We start from the raw sequence: 20,986 nt of genomic DNA, 5'->3' as shown, positions 1-20,986 counted from the left end.
CTGTACCCTAGAGTTCAGAGTGGGGGAGGAACCTTGACACTCCTGATCAGCAGTGAATTTCTTCTTCCTCTCCCCTCCCACACAAAATGCCCTCTTGCCTTCCTAATTACATTTTCCTAATTATATATTTTAGAGAGCTTATCACCACTTTCTCCTTATGAGCACAATACCCAACATTTAACAAAAATTCACTATCTCTAGATAGTCTTTATGTAAAGATCCTCTCTCAGAGCCCACTGCAAAAAGGAACACTTTGAACAGAGGCACGCATTTGACAGTATTTTTTCATACATCTTGACTAGAATACAATCTTTTTAAACACAATAGTTTTAAGCCTCAGGAAATTGTTTGCTTTCTTTGTCTGAAGGTGTTAGAACAATGTAACTCACTTTTAACCATAATTTTACAGTTATTAGGTTTTCTTAATTTTATTTTAATATCAAATAAGTTGTCTCTTGGACTGCACAGTCTGTTACCTCCACTTTCCTGCTATGCTTAATTCAGTAGCTCAGCCATACAACATATCTTCAGTCAGGGGCAGAGAAGTTCCTGATGTGTCCATAAACAGCGTTTGACTTTGCTGAGGGCCTTTCTTAGGTAATATCACAGGAACATATCAAATAACTGAGGTCAGAAGCTACCCCCAGGGATACCAAAAAAACCAATAACCCATTTAGAAGACAATGATCTGTCTTCCCTTGTTACTTGCCATTAGGACTGGAACAACAGCAGACAAAGCTTTACACTTTTTAATTGAGCTTGAGGATGGGTTGGAAACAGAACCCCTTCAATGTAAGTTTAGGGACTCAGTATATGACAGACCTATGTAAAGGCAAAGAGCAATACAAAACCTGAAAGGGAGTGAGGTTTACATAGTTGGTTATGAGAATTTTGTACCTTGCAGACTAATTAGCTGCCTTTTCTTCTAACTGACCAAGCTCTTACCTGTTTTTTCATTAGTGCACCAAGTCCAGTTTTAAGCTCTGAAGTAGTTTATACACCTACTGTTAAACAGATAGGGCAGGAAAAAGGGCCACATACGTGGGGAATAACTGAGAAACCAGTGCCAACATTTGGTACAGGTAACCTCTGCAAACTGAATCCATACCTTGCCACCAGTGGAATGAAGACTCCAGAGAGAAATCTAGAGCGTGACAACCTAAACTGGTTTACTTTAATTAGTTGCTGGGTTCATACCATTTCCATTCAGTATCCACAAAAGGGACAGAAAAGTTATCATTATACACTGCAAAGCAGTCATAGTGGGGTACAGTTTACTGTAATGCTATGAACCAAAGGATGTGCCTCCAGAAGTCATATGAGCAACTATGGTGCCAGTGTGGATGCAGAACATTACTTCGTGATAAGCTAACACAAGGGAAGTAACTCAAGGGAGGGTCACTTGCGTTAATTATGTAGTATGGACAAACCCGGAGAGGACTAATGACAAAGAGGACCCAGAAGAGAAGAAAGGAAAGAGCACTGCTCAGACATAGCTTTCAGGAGAGAGAAAAACCGAAAATACCTTTCACTTCTATAGTGAAGTTGGCTACTGGCGAGTTAGCAAACATGAACACACATAAGTATTCCCCCGACTCATCTGCTCGGAGTTTCAAAATCCTGTAGGTATAAGGAGAGAATGTGTGTTAGTGGTATTGGGAATTATTTTTAGCAATTGAAAGGTCGCAGGAAACCAAAATATATTGGAGATTTTCATTTTTTAATCTGAATTTCAGAATGGTATCACAAACTGGTAAAATTGTGTTGGGTAATTATGATTTTATCCTGCAGTATAAATATATGTTGTATTTGCAGAGTATTCCCTCAGCAATAAAATACACAAACTCTAACACACTAGAATGACAATCAGTATTAATATTTCCACACATGAGGACTTTTCACTGTCTTCTCCATTCCCTCTGTTAGCTCTGTTCTTGTGAACCAGCTAGGATAATGCTACAGTTCTAGTTTTGGAGACTAAAAATATCAAAGATATTTTATACTTAAAGCCTAAGAATCTTCAATGTCACAAGAAAAGCTTTGACTCAATTGCATGCAGTAAGTTCTTCATCTAATAAAGAGTATTTGCTAAGTTCAGTTGATATTTAGCCTACAAACAGCTTGAGGGTCAGGTAAATAGATGTGCTTTGTGCTGCAGTATTTAACACAGAAGTCACATATCCACTCTGCCTAAAGCAAATGTTGCTAATGTTTCTCCCACCCCTCCCTTTACTGAAATCTACCCAACCCTCTTACAGAAAGGAAGTAATGTGCAGATGATCAGAAAGCCTACAAAAGATGTTTCCAGTAAAAGAGCTATTGAATAGGACAGAGCAATTGTCAAGATTCTTAGAAGCAGCCAGTGAATTTAACATGATACATTGCACTAGCTTCTTTTATCAGAGAATCTCAAAGTGGTGTACCAATATCAAGCCTCCATACCCGCCTTTTACACAGCAGTAAATTAAAGGTTCTTCTGCACTAGAGAAAGAATGGGTGCTTACTATAGTACCTATGGTTCCTAGAGACAATTGCCTTCATGGATTCAGATTGCAGGCAATGTGTAGCTTGGGGGCACAAACTTGAAACTCTGAACAACACTGTCCACTGATGCTGCAAGTGCACCCTGCCGATATCCTTGTACCACAACACCCAAGGACAATTCCAGCCAATCAATTCCTCCCATTAAATATCAAGAATTTACGGTAAGACTCGGAAATAATGGGGAAGAAGGGCAGGCATTCCCTCTTGCGGAAGATTAACAAGCAGTGCCGTTTCAGGAAGACGGTGGGTGAAGTGTTCTTAACTAAATATGGACCCGTAGCCCTGCTCTCCCCATCTGGGTGCGATGCTAAATCCAGGGAGGTTGTCTGGTGAAACTGTACAACAAACTCAAAGCTGCTGAATTGCATTGCATATCCCCACCTGCTTAAGCCACTGATGCAGAAGTAGCTCTTGTTGAGTGGCTCTCATGGAACAGATCTTTGAACCAAAGGGCCATGGTTTCCTAGCTAAGCTTAGTGGACAGACTATGTACACTAAGCTATTCTATACTACTCTACACTAACTACAAGGAGATCAATTAAACTAAGGAAAGAGCTAGCCTGAGGAAACACAGGAGAGTTCTGTATGCTCTCTTTTGGAACAACAAGGGAACTGAGGCAGTTGCGCTCCCATACATAGAGTATGTTGATGACATCACCATTGCACAAGATGTCTTGTGCACACCCCCAATGGATGTGGCTTTTCAAGGTAGTTTCACAGTTCAGTGCCAGGGGAGCCACACCTCACAAGAATTTTTCCTTACTGCAAACATCATACAGAAGGATATATGAGTGGGATTTGGGGCATCACCCTCTTATACACCTTTGGACAGGAGATGCTAGGACAGAGATATGGTTAGCATATTCAAAATTACAATCTCATGAGATCAATGTGTGCATGCCAATCATAGAGGGAACTCATGAAAATAATGCTTAAAGAATACTGGCATGTAATGGCATAGACTCAAGTGTATGGAAATACTAGTCACAAACGTTACAGGCTCCAGTACTAATGCACTAGCTCTATAGGTTTGCCAATTTTGGTTGGATATATTCCTGGAGGTTTCATCACATGACAATCTTTAATTAAGGATTAATCTTTAATTCCTGGAGGGTTAGCAACAGTAAGCTCTGAGCAGAGTTCGGTCTAAAATCTTACTGTGCTGACAAAAATGAGAAGTTCAGGCAGCTGCACTAGTTCAATTATCTCATCCATAATTAGCAATTCCATAATACTCCTGTCTATACTTCAATGACAGCTCAGAGCACTGGCTTTCATCTGTCAAGGCCCAGAGGATGTCTCCATCTGTCAAGTCCAAGCTGGTGGTAATCTCAGCTCAGACCAGCTCTTCTGTTCAGGCACAATATGCACAGATTCAAGAACACATTCTGCAATGTATGTAATAGGATATTGTACGATATATAGTATACTCAGCTGAGAAAGGAAACCATTATCTGTACTTCTATCCATACAATACACACCTGCTCCAAGAAAGTTCTAAAGAGCTGTGCCTTAAATTATGGGATATGTGCAAATACTACGTGGATATGAACTACTCAGGATAGCTATGGAGAACACTGATCCCTTTCAGAATTAGCTTTTTCTAGAACTATTTAGTTGTTCTGTTTAGCCTAGAAATCGCACACCCTTCTACTGCAGATGAATCTCATGCAAACTGTCCAGCCACCCTGTAGCAGAGATGTGAACAGAACCATGAAGTCCTGACTTTATCCTCTACTTTAAATCATAAGGCCACCACGTTTGATGCTATAGTGAAGAGACGTCTCCTCTTACAGACTTACTTGTGCTCTGTGGTGCTGGAATTCTTCTTAGTGCCAGAAATTTCTTCCCCATTCTTCACCCAATAGCTGTAAGTGAGGGGGCTGGGACTTGTGGTGAGGTTACATTGCAGGACGATGGGAGAACTATACTGGTGAATGTTCACAGCCTCACTGGCATTGATCCTGGGCTCTGGAACAAAGTGCACATTAAAGAGAGAGTCAGAAATCTCAGCTAACAACTATACCTCAAACCCAGGTCTAATGGTCAGCTGGGAGATAGGGAGGGAAGAGACTACTACTTCACTAATTTGGGAGACAAAGAAACAATCGCGAACAGCTGACCACTAGTGAAGGCAACAGTTTAAGGACCAGTTCCCCTATATAAAGAAAAAAAATTTAGATTCTTCACTTTCACACTTCAAACAACCTCTACACACCTCGAAGTAAGATTTTTACAAATCTTTTGCATATGGTGGAACGCAAAGAGGTAAGCTGCATATTTGGTGACTATGCAAGCAAAATCAGCTTCTTTTCCTCACCTCCTGAAGGAAGGAAGTCATTGTTTCTGGGCAATATAATGCAGTTTTATTCATTCAGAATAAAGCAAAACCCTTTCTATATGCAGAAACTTCAAGCAAAAACAGCCTGCTTTGGTGAATAATATGCATCTCTTTGGGTACCCAGTTCCCAGGAAGAAACCACATGTCAAGAGTCTTAGGAACAAGGCCATGTCTACAAGGGGGATATGCGCTCATTATTGCCATCAGTGTAGCTGCAATAGTACAAATCCCTACTGGAAATGGGCAGAATTTCTTTTTCTGCTGGTCTTATTCCCGCTTGAAGTTAAGGGTAGGCTCCACCAGTGCAAACTAGTTTATAAACAGTTTTTATCCTGTCCACATGAGGGTGCAGCTTCACCAACTGGTAGCCTGTGAAGGCTGAAATTGGAGCAAATCCCCAGTGTAGACAAGTATGCCAAAGCCCTAGTCCTCATTTTAGTCATCCAGTAAATCTTCCCGCAAAGTGGGTAGATAAGACTTGACATTCCTGATATTTTTAAAGTTAAAAATCTAGCAGATTTTTTAAAAAGCTTTTAAGCTTTCTTTATACATTGTAAAGACAAAATATTCTCTCTCTTTTGCAGGCCATCTTTAACTCTGGCCCTATAATTGCATTCCACATTTAGGCGAGAGGACCCTGATCAGTTGTGTCCATGACACTCAGCACTGTGCTGTTGCACACATTATATGAATTACAACTGTATGCAAGTTAGTTGCACAGTATAATCCACATCTATCTTTTCAGCATATACCAAGTACTGGAGAGGAAAGGGGAATCTCTGGCTCCTGTTGGGAGGGGGTATACAGAATCTCTGGCCAGAGAGAAAAAGGAAAAGTTGTTTTCTGTTGACCTCATTAGTTGACACAAGTTGGCGGAGAAGGGACAGTATGGCTGGGTAAAAGGGCAGCCAACAAGGGGGGGTGAGTTGGTACTTTGTAGCCCATACTGGAAACAGCATTCGTAGTTGAGGGGAGAATATCCAACTTGTACAGTAGTTGGAGGGTGAAAAGGTTTTTTAAATAAAGGGGGAAGAATAGATTTCCTACCTTTACTCAAACGAGTTTGACTGGGAGTGTCCTTAGTTTTATTTACTAGGAATCATTTTTTTGTTCACTTGAATAGACTCTGCTTTCAACACTGAGTCCCAGTGGTACTCCGCTGACAAGTTTTTAGTTATTTTCTGAAGCCTTGAATATCTCACATTTCAATCCTGAGTGGCAGTGTGAGAACTTATAAATTGTACGAGTCCAACTATATATCTGAAGCCTTGCAGAAATTAGCATTGGGAACTTGGACATTATGAATTTTCTCCTTAAATTTGAAAGCGGCATTATGCACAATTAAGGGCCAATATCCACAACCACCAAATTTTGAAAGCTGGCCATTGGAGCTATGAGTGGACAAAATGCCTTTCCAAAACTGCAAAGCAAGGATTTTTTCTACTGAGACTAAGAAAAGATCTTATCTACCTTCAAACTAAAAAATTATTAAGCATGAGAAATCACAGGTTTAAAAGATGAGAGAACTTTTGGCGGTTAGGCTTGGAAAAATGCCAATATCTCAGAATACAAGAACTTCCTTTGCATTCCAAACAGTAGGAGAGAAAACTGCAGATGGGTTGCCAGGTGTGGGTGTGGTTTATACAAACACATTCATATAATTCCTGATTAACATTCCATGGCCATGTCTGGAAGTTAATGAAGAATATTTATTCCAGTTGGTTCCATATATCTTGCTGACAGCTATTTTAAACATATTTGGAGTATAGATTAAGTCACACCATACAGTCTTCTGAAGTCTCACCTGTAAAGCACTTGGAAAGCAAATTATTAACGCAAATTATTAAATTGAATCGGGAAAAAAAATGAGGCACCATGAAGGTTATATTGTTATTCATAATGTAACATTAATCTCTACAATAATATAGTACTTGCCCTTCTTGCTGCTGCCCAGCGAGGCAAAGTGAGAATCTGACTACTGATGACCAATAAGCTCCTTACGTCACCACTTGATATGTGCATATCTTTTTCTTCCTAATTCTACGAGGTTGGCTATGCAAACTCCCTCTTGCAGTTACTTAGAAGTCCCAATATTAACCACCCCATCCCAGATACAATATTGCAGCTATCAAAATGCTGGAGTTCCTTCTATCCTTTCTTGTAGAAACTTTATTACTGTCCATCAGCTGCAACTCTGCCCCACTATGTCCTGCAATAGGAATTTTACCTGTGCAAGGACCACAAGATCAGGTCCTAGATGGAGGAAAATCATTTGTTTACCACTCCACCACTACTCTCCTCTCCCTTCATACCCCAATATTACCCCCAATGAGCAAGCACACAAGATTTTTTCACCTAAACAAAAAATACTATCAACTGTGAAAATACCCCTTTGAAGCAACATTAACTCAATTTCTGGGAATTTTGTAAACAGACATCAGCTTTACTAGAACTGCCTGATATTTGCTTCTGTTTTACAGATTTTCATTCAATATGAAAAGAAATATCTTCAGTTTTATTTACGTCAATGTACTATAAATAGCATTTTCCTGTCAAAAGACGAAACTGGTAAAACAAGTGCACTGGCCACTGTAATAGTGAACTGGATAGGTTTAAACAGAGTCATTAGTAGAGGCAGTCTGATGCTGTCTGCAGTACACTGGACTGAAGCCATGAACACACTATGGTGGTGGTTACAGTGCACCATGAGGTGACTCTGGAATGGAAAGCATATATGCTGCCATCAGAGAATGTTACAAGCATCATACCTTCAAAAAGCAAGTAATGGAAAACAGTTTTAATCTAGTCTACAGAACTAAAAAATTTGTGTAATAGAGACTTAATCCAGAAATCCTTTGGGAATTGCTTTATTTTTCAAATGTTTTTCATATTTAGGACATATTATGGACCATTTTAGGTCTGCTTTTCAGACTGTAAGTTGATGACCTGGCACTCAGAACAAACAAGCTATTTGGGACTTTAATGGCTACCTCTGCCAGTTTAGACCTATTCTTACCCGCCTGTCAGTTACATAGTAATGTTTGTGATATTTACAGGTGGTCACTTAACAGTTTGTGGCGCTGAATGAAATAATGGGAACCAAGTGAACAAGCAGCCTTTTTACAGGACTTGTTGGGAGCTTTCATATCCATCCTGGAAATATATGGAAATTACTAAACAGATGTTTGAAGCAAGAAGAGTTAAAGACTGAGAATGTAACTTAGAGTTTCCTGATGGCTGATCACTTTAAGTATTAAAATGTAAGCAGAAGTCACTAACGTTTCATCAATCTGTAAGAAAGCAGACAAGCAAGCAGGCATTGCTGTTTAGTTCTGAGGAGATAATGCATTGTGGAAGGGGTACAGGGTTAGGTGTACACAAAAAAAAGCCGTCCCACTCCAAAAAGGAACATCCTGAAGATCCTCATGAGGACAATCCTCCCTATACCTCACATTTGAGGTGTCAATTTTATATGAGCAGTGGTTTTAAAATAAGTGCATCCTACTGGAATCCACCATCCTGGTTTATGTATACAAACACTCAGAGTAGTGTTAAAGATAACATCCGTCCTCTACTATTCACAGCCCTAAAACATTGAGACATTTACACTAAATCAAAAAACCGCTCCTTTACGTTCTGCTCTTCACACTTGTACACAGTTAAGTCACTCTCTGCAGGTATTTCATTGTGAATGTGTGTAGATCTAAGCTGTATATCAATCACTACATCTCAGAGAAAGCAAACAGCATTCTTTCTATTCAATGTACATAAAAATAGGACTGAGTGTTAAAAGGGTTCTGAAATTTCCAGAACCAAAACTCATGTGGAACCTAATAAAGACAGCAGAAAATGTGTACAAAATCTAGGACAATAAATGGAACAAACAGCAACTGAGAATCAACTCATGCTATCCATAAGTTTTTTAAAAGGGATGTTACATTCCCAGTGGGGAGTGATTTGGCTAAAGCTAGTGCACATTAAGTTGATAACATCCCTTCACTCTGAGTGGCATTTACTTTCACACCACCATGTAAGAACAGCTGTATCAGTAATGTACTGTTGCATCAGAGAATCCGTTAGGACACATACTGTTGTTTAGAAAAGAAAAGAAGCTCTATGACTTTACGGAAAAATCCAGGCTTTAAAGATCACATATAACAACAAAATCAAAATGGGAAGGATTTGTACAGAAGCTTATGAACTCAAAACCATGTAAGTAAGGAAGGTATTCAGAGATTCAAAGAAAAAAGAAGAAATAAAAGTGGTTAGATCAGGAAAGAATAAAAACCATAACAGAAAGGCACTCATGAAGAAGCCAGCGACAGGGTGCAGGAAACCTACTATAAAAGTAAAGGGTTGTGGAAGAAAAAAAAATAATCAAAGACTGAGCTTGTTTTCACACAGGAGCTGTAGGACAGTTGCGTAGATTTCCCCAAGTCCTTTGATCCTACGGAAGAGAGACATAAAAAAAAAAAAGGTGGCAGAGACACTCTCAAGTATTACAACTGGAGGAATAATCTTGGGTTCAAAAAACAAGACAAAGGGTGGTAATATCAAGGGTCATGGGAGAGGGAGAAGGGTCACTGGACTGCCTCTAGTTACTACACTACTACTACTACTGTAGGGTGCTGAACTCACTCTGAAGGACGCTTATCGTAGCCTGGGCTCGAATCCACGTTATGGAGGGATTTTGTCTCAAGTCATTCCTCCTGGGATCATTGCTGGCCCTGCACTCGTAAGTCCCGGAGTCTTCCAATGTAAGGCGGGTTATTCTCAGCACACTCACGCCGTTCACCCCGTAGGCAGTGTTAATGGTGACACGGCGCTTCCGAGCACCATCCCAGAGCTGTTTGAAAGACTCAGCCCGGTTGACTTCAGCATACCACCACTGGATCTCTGGAGTGGGTTTCCCAACCACATCACAGTACAGCTCAAAAGCATCCCCTGTGAATTTAGTTTCTGACATGGGCGACTTGACAAACCCAGCTAGAGGGAGGGGCAGCAGAAATGCAGTGATAGATCAGCAGAAAATAACAGATGTTATAAAGAACAAAGCAAGTGAGTTGCAGAAAACAGACAAAGGATTAGATAAAACACCATAATTTACAGAAACCAGGTGTTAACAAGATTTTTATAGAAAGAAAGCACAACACACAGAGCGCTTGCTAATTTTGTTGGTTTGAAGGCGTGTTATAGTTTTCATAGCACAGCACATACCCTCTCAAGGAAGATTTCAGAGTAGCAGCCGTGTTAGTCTGTATCCGCAAAATGAACAGGAGTACTTGTGGCACCTTAGAGACTAACCAATTTATTAGAGCACAAGCTTTCGTGAGCTACAGCTCACTTCATCGGATGCACAGAATGGAACATATATATGTATGTTTATCCTCACCCACAACTATTTCACATTTGGGGACAATATATACCTTCAATTCAGTGGCACTGCTATGGGTACCCGCATGGCCCCACAGTATGCCAACATTTTTATGGCTGACTTAGAACAACGCTTCCTCAGCTCTCGTCCCCTAACACCCCTACTCTACTTGCGCTACATTGATGACATCTTCATCATCTGGACCCATGGAAAAGAAGCCCTTGAGGAATTCCATCATGATTTCAACAATTTCCATCCCACCATCAACCTCAGCCTAGACCAATCCACACAAGCGGTCCATTTCCTGGACACTACTATGCTAATAAGTGATGGTCACATAAACACCACCCTATACCGGAAACCTACTGACCACTATACTTACCTACATGCCTCCAGCTTCCATCCAGGACACACCACACAATCCATTGTCTACGGCCAAGCTCTAAGATACAACCACATTTGCACCAATCCCTCAGACAGAGACAAACACCTACAAGATCTCTATCAAGCATTCTTAAAACTACAATACCCACCTGCTGAAGTGAAGAAACAGATTGACAGAGCCGGAAGAGTACCCAGAAGTCACCTACTACAGGACAGGCCCAACAAAGAAAATAACAGAACGTCACTAGCCATCACCTTCAGCCCCCAACTAAAACCTCTCCAGCGCATCATCAAAGATTTACAACCTATCCTGAAAAATGATCCCTCACTCTCACAGATCTTGGGAGACAGACCAGTCCTCGCTTACAGACAGCCCCCCAACCTGAAGCAAATACTCACCAGCAACCACACACCACACAGCAAAAACACTAACCCAGGAACCTATCCTTGCAACAAAGCCCGATGCCAACTCTGTCCACATATTTATTCAAGTGCCACCATCATAGGAACTAATCACATCAGCCACACCATCAGGGGCTCGTTCACCTGCACATCTACCAATGTGATATATGCCATCATGTGCCAGCAATGCCCCTCTGCCATGTACATTGGCCAAACCGGACAGTCTCTACGCAAAAGAAAAAATGGACAAAAATCTGACATCAGGAATCATAACATTCAAAAACCGGTAGGAGAACACTTCAACCTCTCTGGCCACTCAGTAAAAGATTTAAGGTGGCAATTTTGCAACAGAAAAGCTTCAAAAACAGACTCCAATGAGAAACTGCTGAGCTTGAATTAATATGCAAACTAGATACCATTAACTTGGGTTTGAATAGAGACTGGGAGTGGCTGTGTCATTACACATATTGAATCTATTTCCTTAAGTTAAGTATCCTCACACCTTCTTGTCAACTGTCTAAATGGGCCATCTTGATTATCACTACAAAAGATTTTTTCTCCTGCTGATAATAGCTCATCTTAACTAATTAGCCTCTCACAGTTTGTATGGTAACTTCCAACTTAGATGATATATACATACAGATATCTATATCTTTATCTATATATATTACTATATGTTCCATTCTATGCATCCAATGAAGTGAGCTGTAGCTCACAAAAACTTATGCTCTAATAAATTTGTTAATCTCTAAGCTGCCACAAGTCCTCCTATTCTTTTTTCTCAAGGAAGAGGAGTTCTTGGGAGACAGACTACTGAGATAAGCATTTTATGATGGGGAGAAAACCTGGATTTGTGCTGGAAATGGCCCTCCTTGATGATCACTTTAGATAAGCTGTTACCAGCAGGAGAGTGGGGTGGGAGGAAGTTTTGTTTCATGGTCTCTGTGTGTATATAATGTCTTCTGCAGTTCCCACGATATGCTATGCTATGCATCCGATGAAGTGAGCTGTAGCTCACGAAAGCTCATGCTCAAATAAACTGGTTAGTTTCTAAGGTGCCACAAGTACTCCTTTTCTTTTTTCATTTTATGATGGGTTTTCTAGAGAGTGTCAAACTGGATTATAGGAGACTGCATCAGGGGAACCATTTACAGCAAACACACATCACCTTTTGGAACTGGAAAGCGATGAAATGGCACCAGGGAGCTATGGAAAAGCAGACTGTGAATTATGGTGGTCCTTTTTCTAGCTGCTTGAACTGTTTGGTTTATAAAAGTCAAATGTCCAACAGAAGTCCTTCCCCTGTCCATTCTCAGCCCTCTCATTAAAACAGAAAACTGATCAAACACCTACAGAAAAAAAAATAGCAAGCTTCTGTCCTATATACCTCTCCACCATGAACTCTACTTTGACCTTTTCTTCCATCTATTCTGAACTTCCGAGACAGGGAATTCCCTGAGATATAAGTGACCTACTTTCTGGCAGTAGCTAGATCATTGCAGCTGAAAGCAGTAGATTCTCACAATCTCTGTTAAAGTATGATAGGGATTTTCATCTTACACATATAAAATGACAAAAAAAATTCACTAATTGAGAAACTGACAGCATTGAGTAACTAGATATGTTACAGAGGAAGTCCTTCTGTACCTTTTGTAAAAGATGCACAGTTGTAATTCAGTACTAAAACCATTGGAGCCCCTTCTGTGATATACATTTCCCTGCTATTTACCAGCACTACTACAGCAGTACATTTGACTTTGTTTTAAGTTGTCCCCCAAAGCATATTTTGGAAGTGACCCACTGAAAATAGTGCAGATTTAAAGCCAGTCTATTTTGTATACTGAAAATTTTTGAAAAAACAGCTGGCCAGCTAGATTATGCAGCAAAACCTGTCATTTCTATGTTGAATTCTCTCTGGGCACCAGGGATCAGCAACAGCAGCAAGCAGGGAGGGCAGACAGCGTTCCGAACATCTACACCACTGATCAAATAGACTGCTCCATCCCACGCGTCCCCACACTCTTCCCCCACTCCCAAACACAATCCATTTCAGAAAGTGGTGTGGGGAAACAAGCCTTTGGGCTCTGTTATAAGGGAGAGGAGGAATGAGATGCTTATTCCATTAAACTTTTCATGCACACTGGTTAGATGAAATTTTTCAGTCCCTTGTCAGACAGTTTGAACTGCATCCTTTTATTCTTGTTCCAAGGTACTCTCTTCTCTGCTACTCAATAGGTAACTGATGAGCTGGGGTAAAATAAAATTTAAGTGACCAATAAATGCACACTGGAAAGCTAATATTACAGCAAGCGTTTCTGTAGATTTAGGAGGAATTTTGTATTCATGTTACACAGGCCACAGGCAGTTGAAGTATGGACAGAAAAAGCTTCTCTTGCTGTTCTAGTACTGGTTCCTCCAGAGCAATTGAGATAATCCATTACAACAATGTATAAACAAGGCCTAAAATTCTATATGCACATGTAAACTAGGCATAAAGGGTGTCCATCCAAGGACCATTTTGGTAATTTGCAATGAGCCCTAAGGCTACACCTAACTTTTATATTAAGTAGATATCAGCTGCCTTCATCTTCAGTACAAGAGTGCTGACTGTGAGATTATAGGTCCCAATACAATGTTCCATCTTGATCTGTGTACCAGATTTGTAATCTCTACAGACTGCTGCTCCATACTGCAAACTGCTTTTTAGAACTCCCTGAGATGTATTTGGGCTCCCCTACCTGAAGCAGCATAGCACAGAAGTTGCTGTAGCGCACACTTCAGTGAAATACAGATTAAATCTCTCATTGGCATTCTACACAGTCATGCAAGTGAAAATATTCTGCCATCAATATAAGGCAGTTTAGCATTAGACCACCAATGAGGAAATAATGAATTACTTTCTACCACACAAGATATTTGGGGTTTGCAGAGAGCTCCCCACACAAAAGGATGGAACCCTGGAAGGATTTAGAAGTGAGAGAAGTCACAGGAAGCCTCCTTATACAAAGCGTACTCTGAAAATGCCTTATTAGTAAGGGACTAGCTGCATGATTAGAAATGCCATGCAAGTCTATCAGCTTTTATATGTAACTCAGCGCTTTGCATTTTCACTAATTCATTACTAGGTACACAACACCAAACAGCATCAGCAAGTTTCAGGCAGTACTTTCAGTGAGCCATTTCTGATAAGGAAAGAGTTCCAAGAGGAAGCTACAAGTAGAGGTGAAATCCATCTGCACCTCATCGATTACTCAAAAAATGGAATGCACACTAAACAGAATACTTTCCATAATGGAAGAAAAGACTAGAAACTTACCTGGAGAACTCATGCTGTTTGGCAATTCTGTCAACGTTTGCCATCAAAGTGTACAAAACCAAGTAAATAGAGAAAGAATGTACAGATTTCACTACTTATATAAGAGGCTTCTGAAGCCAGAAAGTTTCCTTACTTGGTTTTCCCCATGGTATGTATACACTGGGGGGTTTTGCAGCATTGCGCATAAAGACAGATATTCAGGAGGTAGGTGCTAGAGCAAGAAAGAATAATAACGTATTCTTAAGAAGAGACCCCCACAAAAGACAATCTCTCTCTCTCTCTCAACAGATAAGGGAGAAAAATAGGTCCAAGTTAACTGATCTTGACATCTGAAAATTGCCCTCATTCAGATTTTCTAGCTGCCTACAGCTTTTAAAGCTGAATGCACCTTTCTCACACTTTGAGAACCCCCAAAACAATTTAGAAAGAACAACAGTCTTGTTTGGACTTCACAAGTGTCATTAAGGCACAGCTGGCAGCACTAAGTCTCGTAAAATTTGGGCTGACATTTGATGCTGATGCTGTAGAGCAAAAAAGATAAGGGAGTGGGAGAGGCATATATTTAACTGAGGTCTCCAGTTCACCTGGTAGCTCTTCAAGTATAAGGTAAAGAACTAAGGCCCTTTTGCAAGTTATAGAATAGCCCTGGTGCACTAGACAAAAAGGGCTCAGCCTCAGACACCACTTACTGAGAACTAGCAAATAGAAATGCTTATGAAAAATATTCTCCCTCTCAATAAGGCAGGTTCTTATGGGCATGGCTGTAAAGCTACCAATAGCTTACAGTCACTGGTAAGCCACCGACTGCTTTGTAAACTCCTAGGGAGTGAAATGCACTATGGAAAAAACAAAACGTTGTTCTACTGTATGTGGTAGCATTGAGCAAGTGGAGAGTTACTGTGAAGTCTGCCACAAGATTTACCACAAAGTCTCAATATAATTTCATGATACACCAGAGGACCAGGGATGTTACACTACTAGGACAGTCCAGGAAGCTTTGCCATTTCAGAGTAACATTTACTTGCTCTCACCAACATAAACTGATGTATTATTTTTTGTAATTTATTTTCTTCTAAGGCATTGTTCTTCAGATAAAGTCACAGGTTTGAGTAATGAAAAATTATATTAGACGCTCAATAGCTAAAATAGCTTTTTTTTTTTAAGTATATAAGCATAGAACTAGTCAAAGTGGATAAGTTTTCCATGTGCATCTGCACCAATGCATATGAAGACTGACCTGCAATAGCTCCTGCTGTACCTGTCTAAGACCTGCAGATTACAGATTGTGCAGTAGTTGTACAATGTGGAGATTCACTAAGACCTAGAATGAGAAATTACTTTAATTCAAATGCTAAAGGAACACTTTTTTCTGTAAGGACAGCTAGGAAAACTCAAAGATTGAAAGGATATTTGAGAGTCAGTACTTAGTTTATAAAACGAAAGGAGACATATAATGTAACATAAGTAAACTAACAGCACCAGAATGTTAGGAAAACTTCATGATAACAGACCCAGAGTGAATAGGAGACCGGAAATTCTAGTAATCCTGGTTTAAAAAAAAAAGTCAGATTTTCCCTTTAGTGCAGTACTTTCATTGACTAGGTCCTATCTGCAAAGACATGCAATTTCGCAACTGGACCAAGAGCTGCATTTTTGTCCAGCATACTTTTGATATGCATATTCTATGCAGCTAATTTTGGAATAACTGATCTGCCAAGGATCAAGAGTGATGCCAAGCTAAACTCTGTGCCCCTCTGGCATACATGAGTACACAGAACTCAGTTGAAGAGCACTGCCAGTTCAACTGCACACTGAAACTGCACACAAACTGGTAATGAGATGGTAACATGTTATCTGTGGACATGGCAGGTGAGCGGAATAGGCTTTCCTGCCCCTTTCTGCTGGCTGTTGTGTCATCTGTCTTGTCACCTTACCATTGGTCGTGTTACATAAGGGTTAGGCAATCACATGCACAAAGCCTAATTGCAATAAAATGTTTATGCAATGTTACAAATCTTAGAAAGCATGATTTAAATACGTATGGCAACTCCATGACATCTTGGTTGGAGTCCAATTTAAAACCACAAAAGGGGATTCCTTAATTGTTGAACAACCTCATTAAAAATTTAAAAGATGCCTACTTCCTTTCCGCTTGTTCTTTCTAGCGGAAAGAATGATCTCAGTGGGGGGGGGGGGGGAGAGCAATCAAGGAAAATATATTCGCTACCATCTATCTCTTTACCAGTCCAAAAATAGCTCAGAATTCAGTAGATAACTATCTTTTGGCAGAAGAGGCTATTTTGATTCTTAAATCATCTATTGCCTTTTATTACCAAGACTTCATAACTGATGTCTTAGACTGTAAACATATTGATGCCTGCAGGGTCAAAGCATCAGGGACATTAATCTTTGTAAGCAATTATCTGGTCTACAAGAGGTGGTTTAAAATAAAACCTAGTCTTCCTTGTATTTGCATGGCCAACCTTAATTCTGGCATTTTTCTTTCTGAGTGCTTGCCTTTGCACCCTTAAAAGAGCTGGAAGAATATGAAGTGTAATTTGATTTAGGGTCCACACTACACTACAAAAAGCTATTACCACAAGGTAGTGCTCAATACTGAACTTACAGCACAGACAAGACTCTAACCATCTTAATCATGCTCCCAAGTTGTGCTACAGTGCTGCTAAGTCCAAGGCTGGACCAAAATTCGGTTCATTTTACACTGCAAAGCCAAACAGTGTTTCACCAACATCAGAGAGAAACCACCATACTGTAACCAGGTCCCAAAATGTAACCTTTTTATAGCTTAGACAGGATCTTACCAGGGTCGATAAAAATCAATGATTTTTTTTAAAAAGGATTTTTTTTTAATTTAAATTGGATTTTTTTTTTTATAAAATGCTTTTTGAGGAAAAAACCTGTCTAAAGATTAGTTTTAATTAAGATACACTATAGCTCAAAGATATCTCATCATGGAATGGGGATTATAAATTCTATAGTATGAGACAATATATTCATGTAATGTTTAAGAAAAGTTTTGTAAATGAGTTCCAATAGTTCATGGATTAGGGACCCAATCATATGGGGTTCCACAGGCTTCTGTATAGATTATTTAGGTTAATCTTTTTATCTACCGACTGGGACTTAGTACTCAGTCTAGAAGATACCATCAGAGATGCTTAGTTTTGCAGTTCTCAAACTGTGGATTTGTGTCTCCAAAGATCACGTTTGTTAATAGCAAAAATGTTTTAAAATAAATAAATAGATAGAGGTGAGAAATAACAGACCTCAACCCTATTGTCCCTCTGCAAATTTGTGTACACAGAGTCAATACTTTACCTCTCTCTAAAAGTGCAAAGTTTCAAAAAATTCAGTGAACAGAAGATTGTTGGGGGCAGAATAGAGCTGGACAAGGAGTAGTCTGGAGATAAATGAGAAGGGAGGGACCGGCAGTACAGACAAAAGTGAAACTGTTTGAGCAGCATATTTCAGAAGTCTTGAGGTCTTTCTGCGTGTAGCCTTCATTGATTTGAGATCTACCATACCATTCTCTCACTAGAAGGGAAAACCTATAATGGCAGCAGGCTGTAAAAGAGACCCAGTTTGGGAATATTTTAATGAAGTTCCTCTACCTGTGGGTAAGACAGGCATGCATAAAAAATGCAAACAGCGCAACAAAGAAATGCAAGGCCTGGTTGCCCCAATGAAAACATCATGAAACGTGTTCCTTCTCAAGAGGAAGGCTGCGTTGAAGATGATGAAAGGAACATGTCTGAACATGCAGGATCTTCAGGTTGGTAAACTTTTTTATTTCATACGTCTTTCTTAAGGATTGCCTGTCTTCCTTCTGGACTATTCTTGAATTCTCATGTTTGAGCAAAAAATATAGTTTGTTACTCTATGGTACTATCATTTTAGATGCAGTTGGGATAAAAAATAAGTAGCTGAAATAGGCACTTCTTCCTTTTACAATTTCACCTTTAAAGTACTACTGAGCGTCAGTGAATGCAATGAGTAATACTAAATGAGCAGTATGGTAATAATACTTAAACAAAATAAGTCAATGCAGTTATTTAGGAGAATCCATCTTCAACATACAGGATTCTGAAGACTCTCCACCTTCAAGATCACCAATATTTTCTATAGTTTCAGAGTTATCTGCCAATGATAGTGTTTCAGTCACATCATGTGTGTCACATAGCCACAGTATATCACCTGTAGCAAAGAGAAACAAAAATCTGTCATCCAGAGACAACGATAGATAAGTTTGTGATAAGAACCAGCAGATCAGAAAAAGAAGTAACTGATGAAAAAATTGCCCAGTTTGTTTATGCAACAGACTCTCCTTTCCGTACGGCTGAGAACCTATACTTCACTAACATGGGTCAGTGATTAAGACCAGGATACAGTCCACCCAACAGAGTAGATGCCACAGGCAAATCACTGAATAAAGTGTATGAGAGAGAAATTGAGCAGTGTGCAAAAGGTGTAGAGGGTGAAATTATTAACCTGAGTCTTGATAGGTGAAGCAATGTCCACAATGATCCTGTTGTATGTGCTTGTGTGAGGGATAGCTCAGTGGGTTGAGCCTGCTAACCCCAGGGTTGCGAGTTCAATCCTTGAGGGGGCCATTTAGGGATCTGGGGCAAAAATTGGTGATTGGTCCTGCTTTGAGCAGGGGGTTGGACTAGATGACCTCCTAAGGTCCCCTCCAACACCGATATTCTATGATTCTATGAACGTCTTCCTTACAGAAACAATTGATACATCAGGAAATGCACACACAGCAGAATACTTACAAGAAGTAACAATAAAAGCTATAACAAACTGAAAAATAATTCAAGTGCCTAGTATGCAGCTTGGTCACAGACAACGCTGCAAAAGGTATCCAAGATGAGAAGAAATTTAGACGAGAGAGTCCTAAGCTAACAACATACGGTTGCAGTGCTCATTTGATGCACCACCTAGCCAAAGACTTCAGTGTTCCAGAAATAAAGGCTAATGTTGTTGAAATGGCAAAATACTTCCGTAACAACCACTTTGCAGCAGCTGCTCTGAAGAAAGTGGGAGGAACCAAGCTAACTCTCCCACAAGACGTGCGATGGAACTCAGCAGTGGACTGTTTTGAGCACTACATCAAGAACTGGCCTAAGCTGATGACAGTTTGTGAACAAAATCGTGAAAAAATAGCTGGCACTGTCACAGCCAAAGTTCTCAACATTGGGCTTCAGAGAAAGGTTGAACACATGCTGAGTACCCTGAAGCCTATTTCTGTAGCCTTGAACAAAATGTAGGGAAACAGCTGTTTTATTGCTGATGCTGCTGAAATTTGGAAGGAACTGAGTGAGATCTTTAAAAGAGAAATTTGCAAAGACAGAGTTAAAATAAGAGCATTAAAAAAACCCGAATGGGACAAGCACTATCTCCAGCTCATTTTCTTGCAGATAGTCTCAATACTTGATACCAGGGTCAAACCTTAACTGCTGAACAAGAGGAGTTGGCTATCACATGGACGTCCAGCAATCATTCCTCCATAATGCCAACTATAATAAACTTCAGAGCTAAGGGTGAACCATTCAAGAAATATATGTTTGCTGATGGTGTTATAAAGAAAGTCACACCACTGAAGTGGTGGAAGTCAGTTTATCACTTCAACAGTCTCTGAATCCAAGTGCTTATCTCACTTAACAGCAGTAGCTTCTTCTGCCAGTGTAGAAAGAATATTTTCTTCCTTTGCACTAATTCATTCCAAATTGAGAAATCATTTGGGACCTGAAAAAGCAGAAAAACTTGTTTTTCTTTTCCAGATTATGAACAAACAGGAAAATGAAGGTGAAGATGACTGAGTTAGCTGCAGAAGCCAATATTTTAAGTTTCTCATATTGACCTGGCTGACACAGTCTATTTAATTTTTGGGTTTTTTTTTTTTTTTTTTTAAGTATTTCATTTAACTATTTTTGTTAAAATTGTTTTAAACTAAAACAAACCTGATTTTAAAAAACTTGAATGTTTAACTACATTCAAAACTACATATGCTTGTTTTGTTAAAATATTATATGTTTGCTATTGAAGAAAAAAAATCCAGAATACATAATGTTGTTGTTTTAGTTAAATAAAGCAATTTAAATGTCTGTCTGGTGATGTTCTCCTCCTAATACAGCATGGCAAGAAAATCCTCCAAATATTAATGATTAACCTCTTGAATTGGAGATAGTTCACTTCATCACTTCACCAATGACTTCATAAATATCTCCTTTCACTCCTCCTGTAGAAGCCCTTATTTGGGCTTTGGCATCTTGTATATTGTGAGTGCATACTAATTACACTAGTTTTTTCGGCTATGAACTTTCTTCTTTAGTGTAACACATTAATTATCTGTAACACTTCAGACAAGGTATAGCATCTTTATTTAAGCTGTGAGAAATGAAACCAACCCAATTATAGAAAAACTAATTTCACTAGCTATCTTTTCAAGATTTAACCAAAGATTACTTAGGTCTGTGGTTCTGAACCTTTTCTATACCAGTACCACCCTTGTAATCCCTCCCATCTAGCCAGGAAACAGCCCCTCTTTCTCCAACCCTCATATCTATCCACAGGGAACAGACAATGTGGCCACCATACC

General features: G+C 39.6%; 1 protein-coding gene across 1 annotated transcript in view; it reads right to left on the bottom strand.

The window, feature by feature from the left end:
* The window catches only part of NPTN (neuroplastin), a 100,236-nt gene that overhangs the window by 32,809 nt on the left and 46,441 nt on the right, over positions 1 to 20,986 (bottom strand). The window contains exons 2-3 of the mRNA XM_074965865.1: positions 4,347 to 4,515; positions 1,526 to 1,620 (exon numbers count right to left, since the gene is read on the bottom strand). Of these exons, the coding sequence (XP_074821966.1) occupies positions 1,526 to 1,620; positions 4,347 to 4,515 (264 nt within the window). The remainder of the gene's footprint in view (positions 1 to 1,525; positions 1,621 to 4,346; positions 4,516 to 20,986) is intronic.

The sequence above is a fragment of the Natator depressus genome, chromosome 10, assembly GCF_965152275.1.
Source record: "Natator depressus isolate rNatDep1 chromosome 10, rNatDep2.hap1, whole genome shotgun sequence".
Lineage (NCBI taxonomy): Eukaryota > Metazoa > Chordata > Testudines > Cheloniidae > Natator > Natator depressus.
The sequence above is the reverse complement of the archived record's forward strand: the minus strand, read 5'-3'. Positions and strand labels throughout refer to the sequence as shown.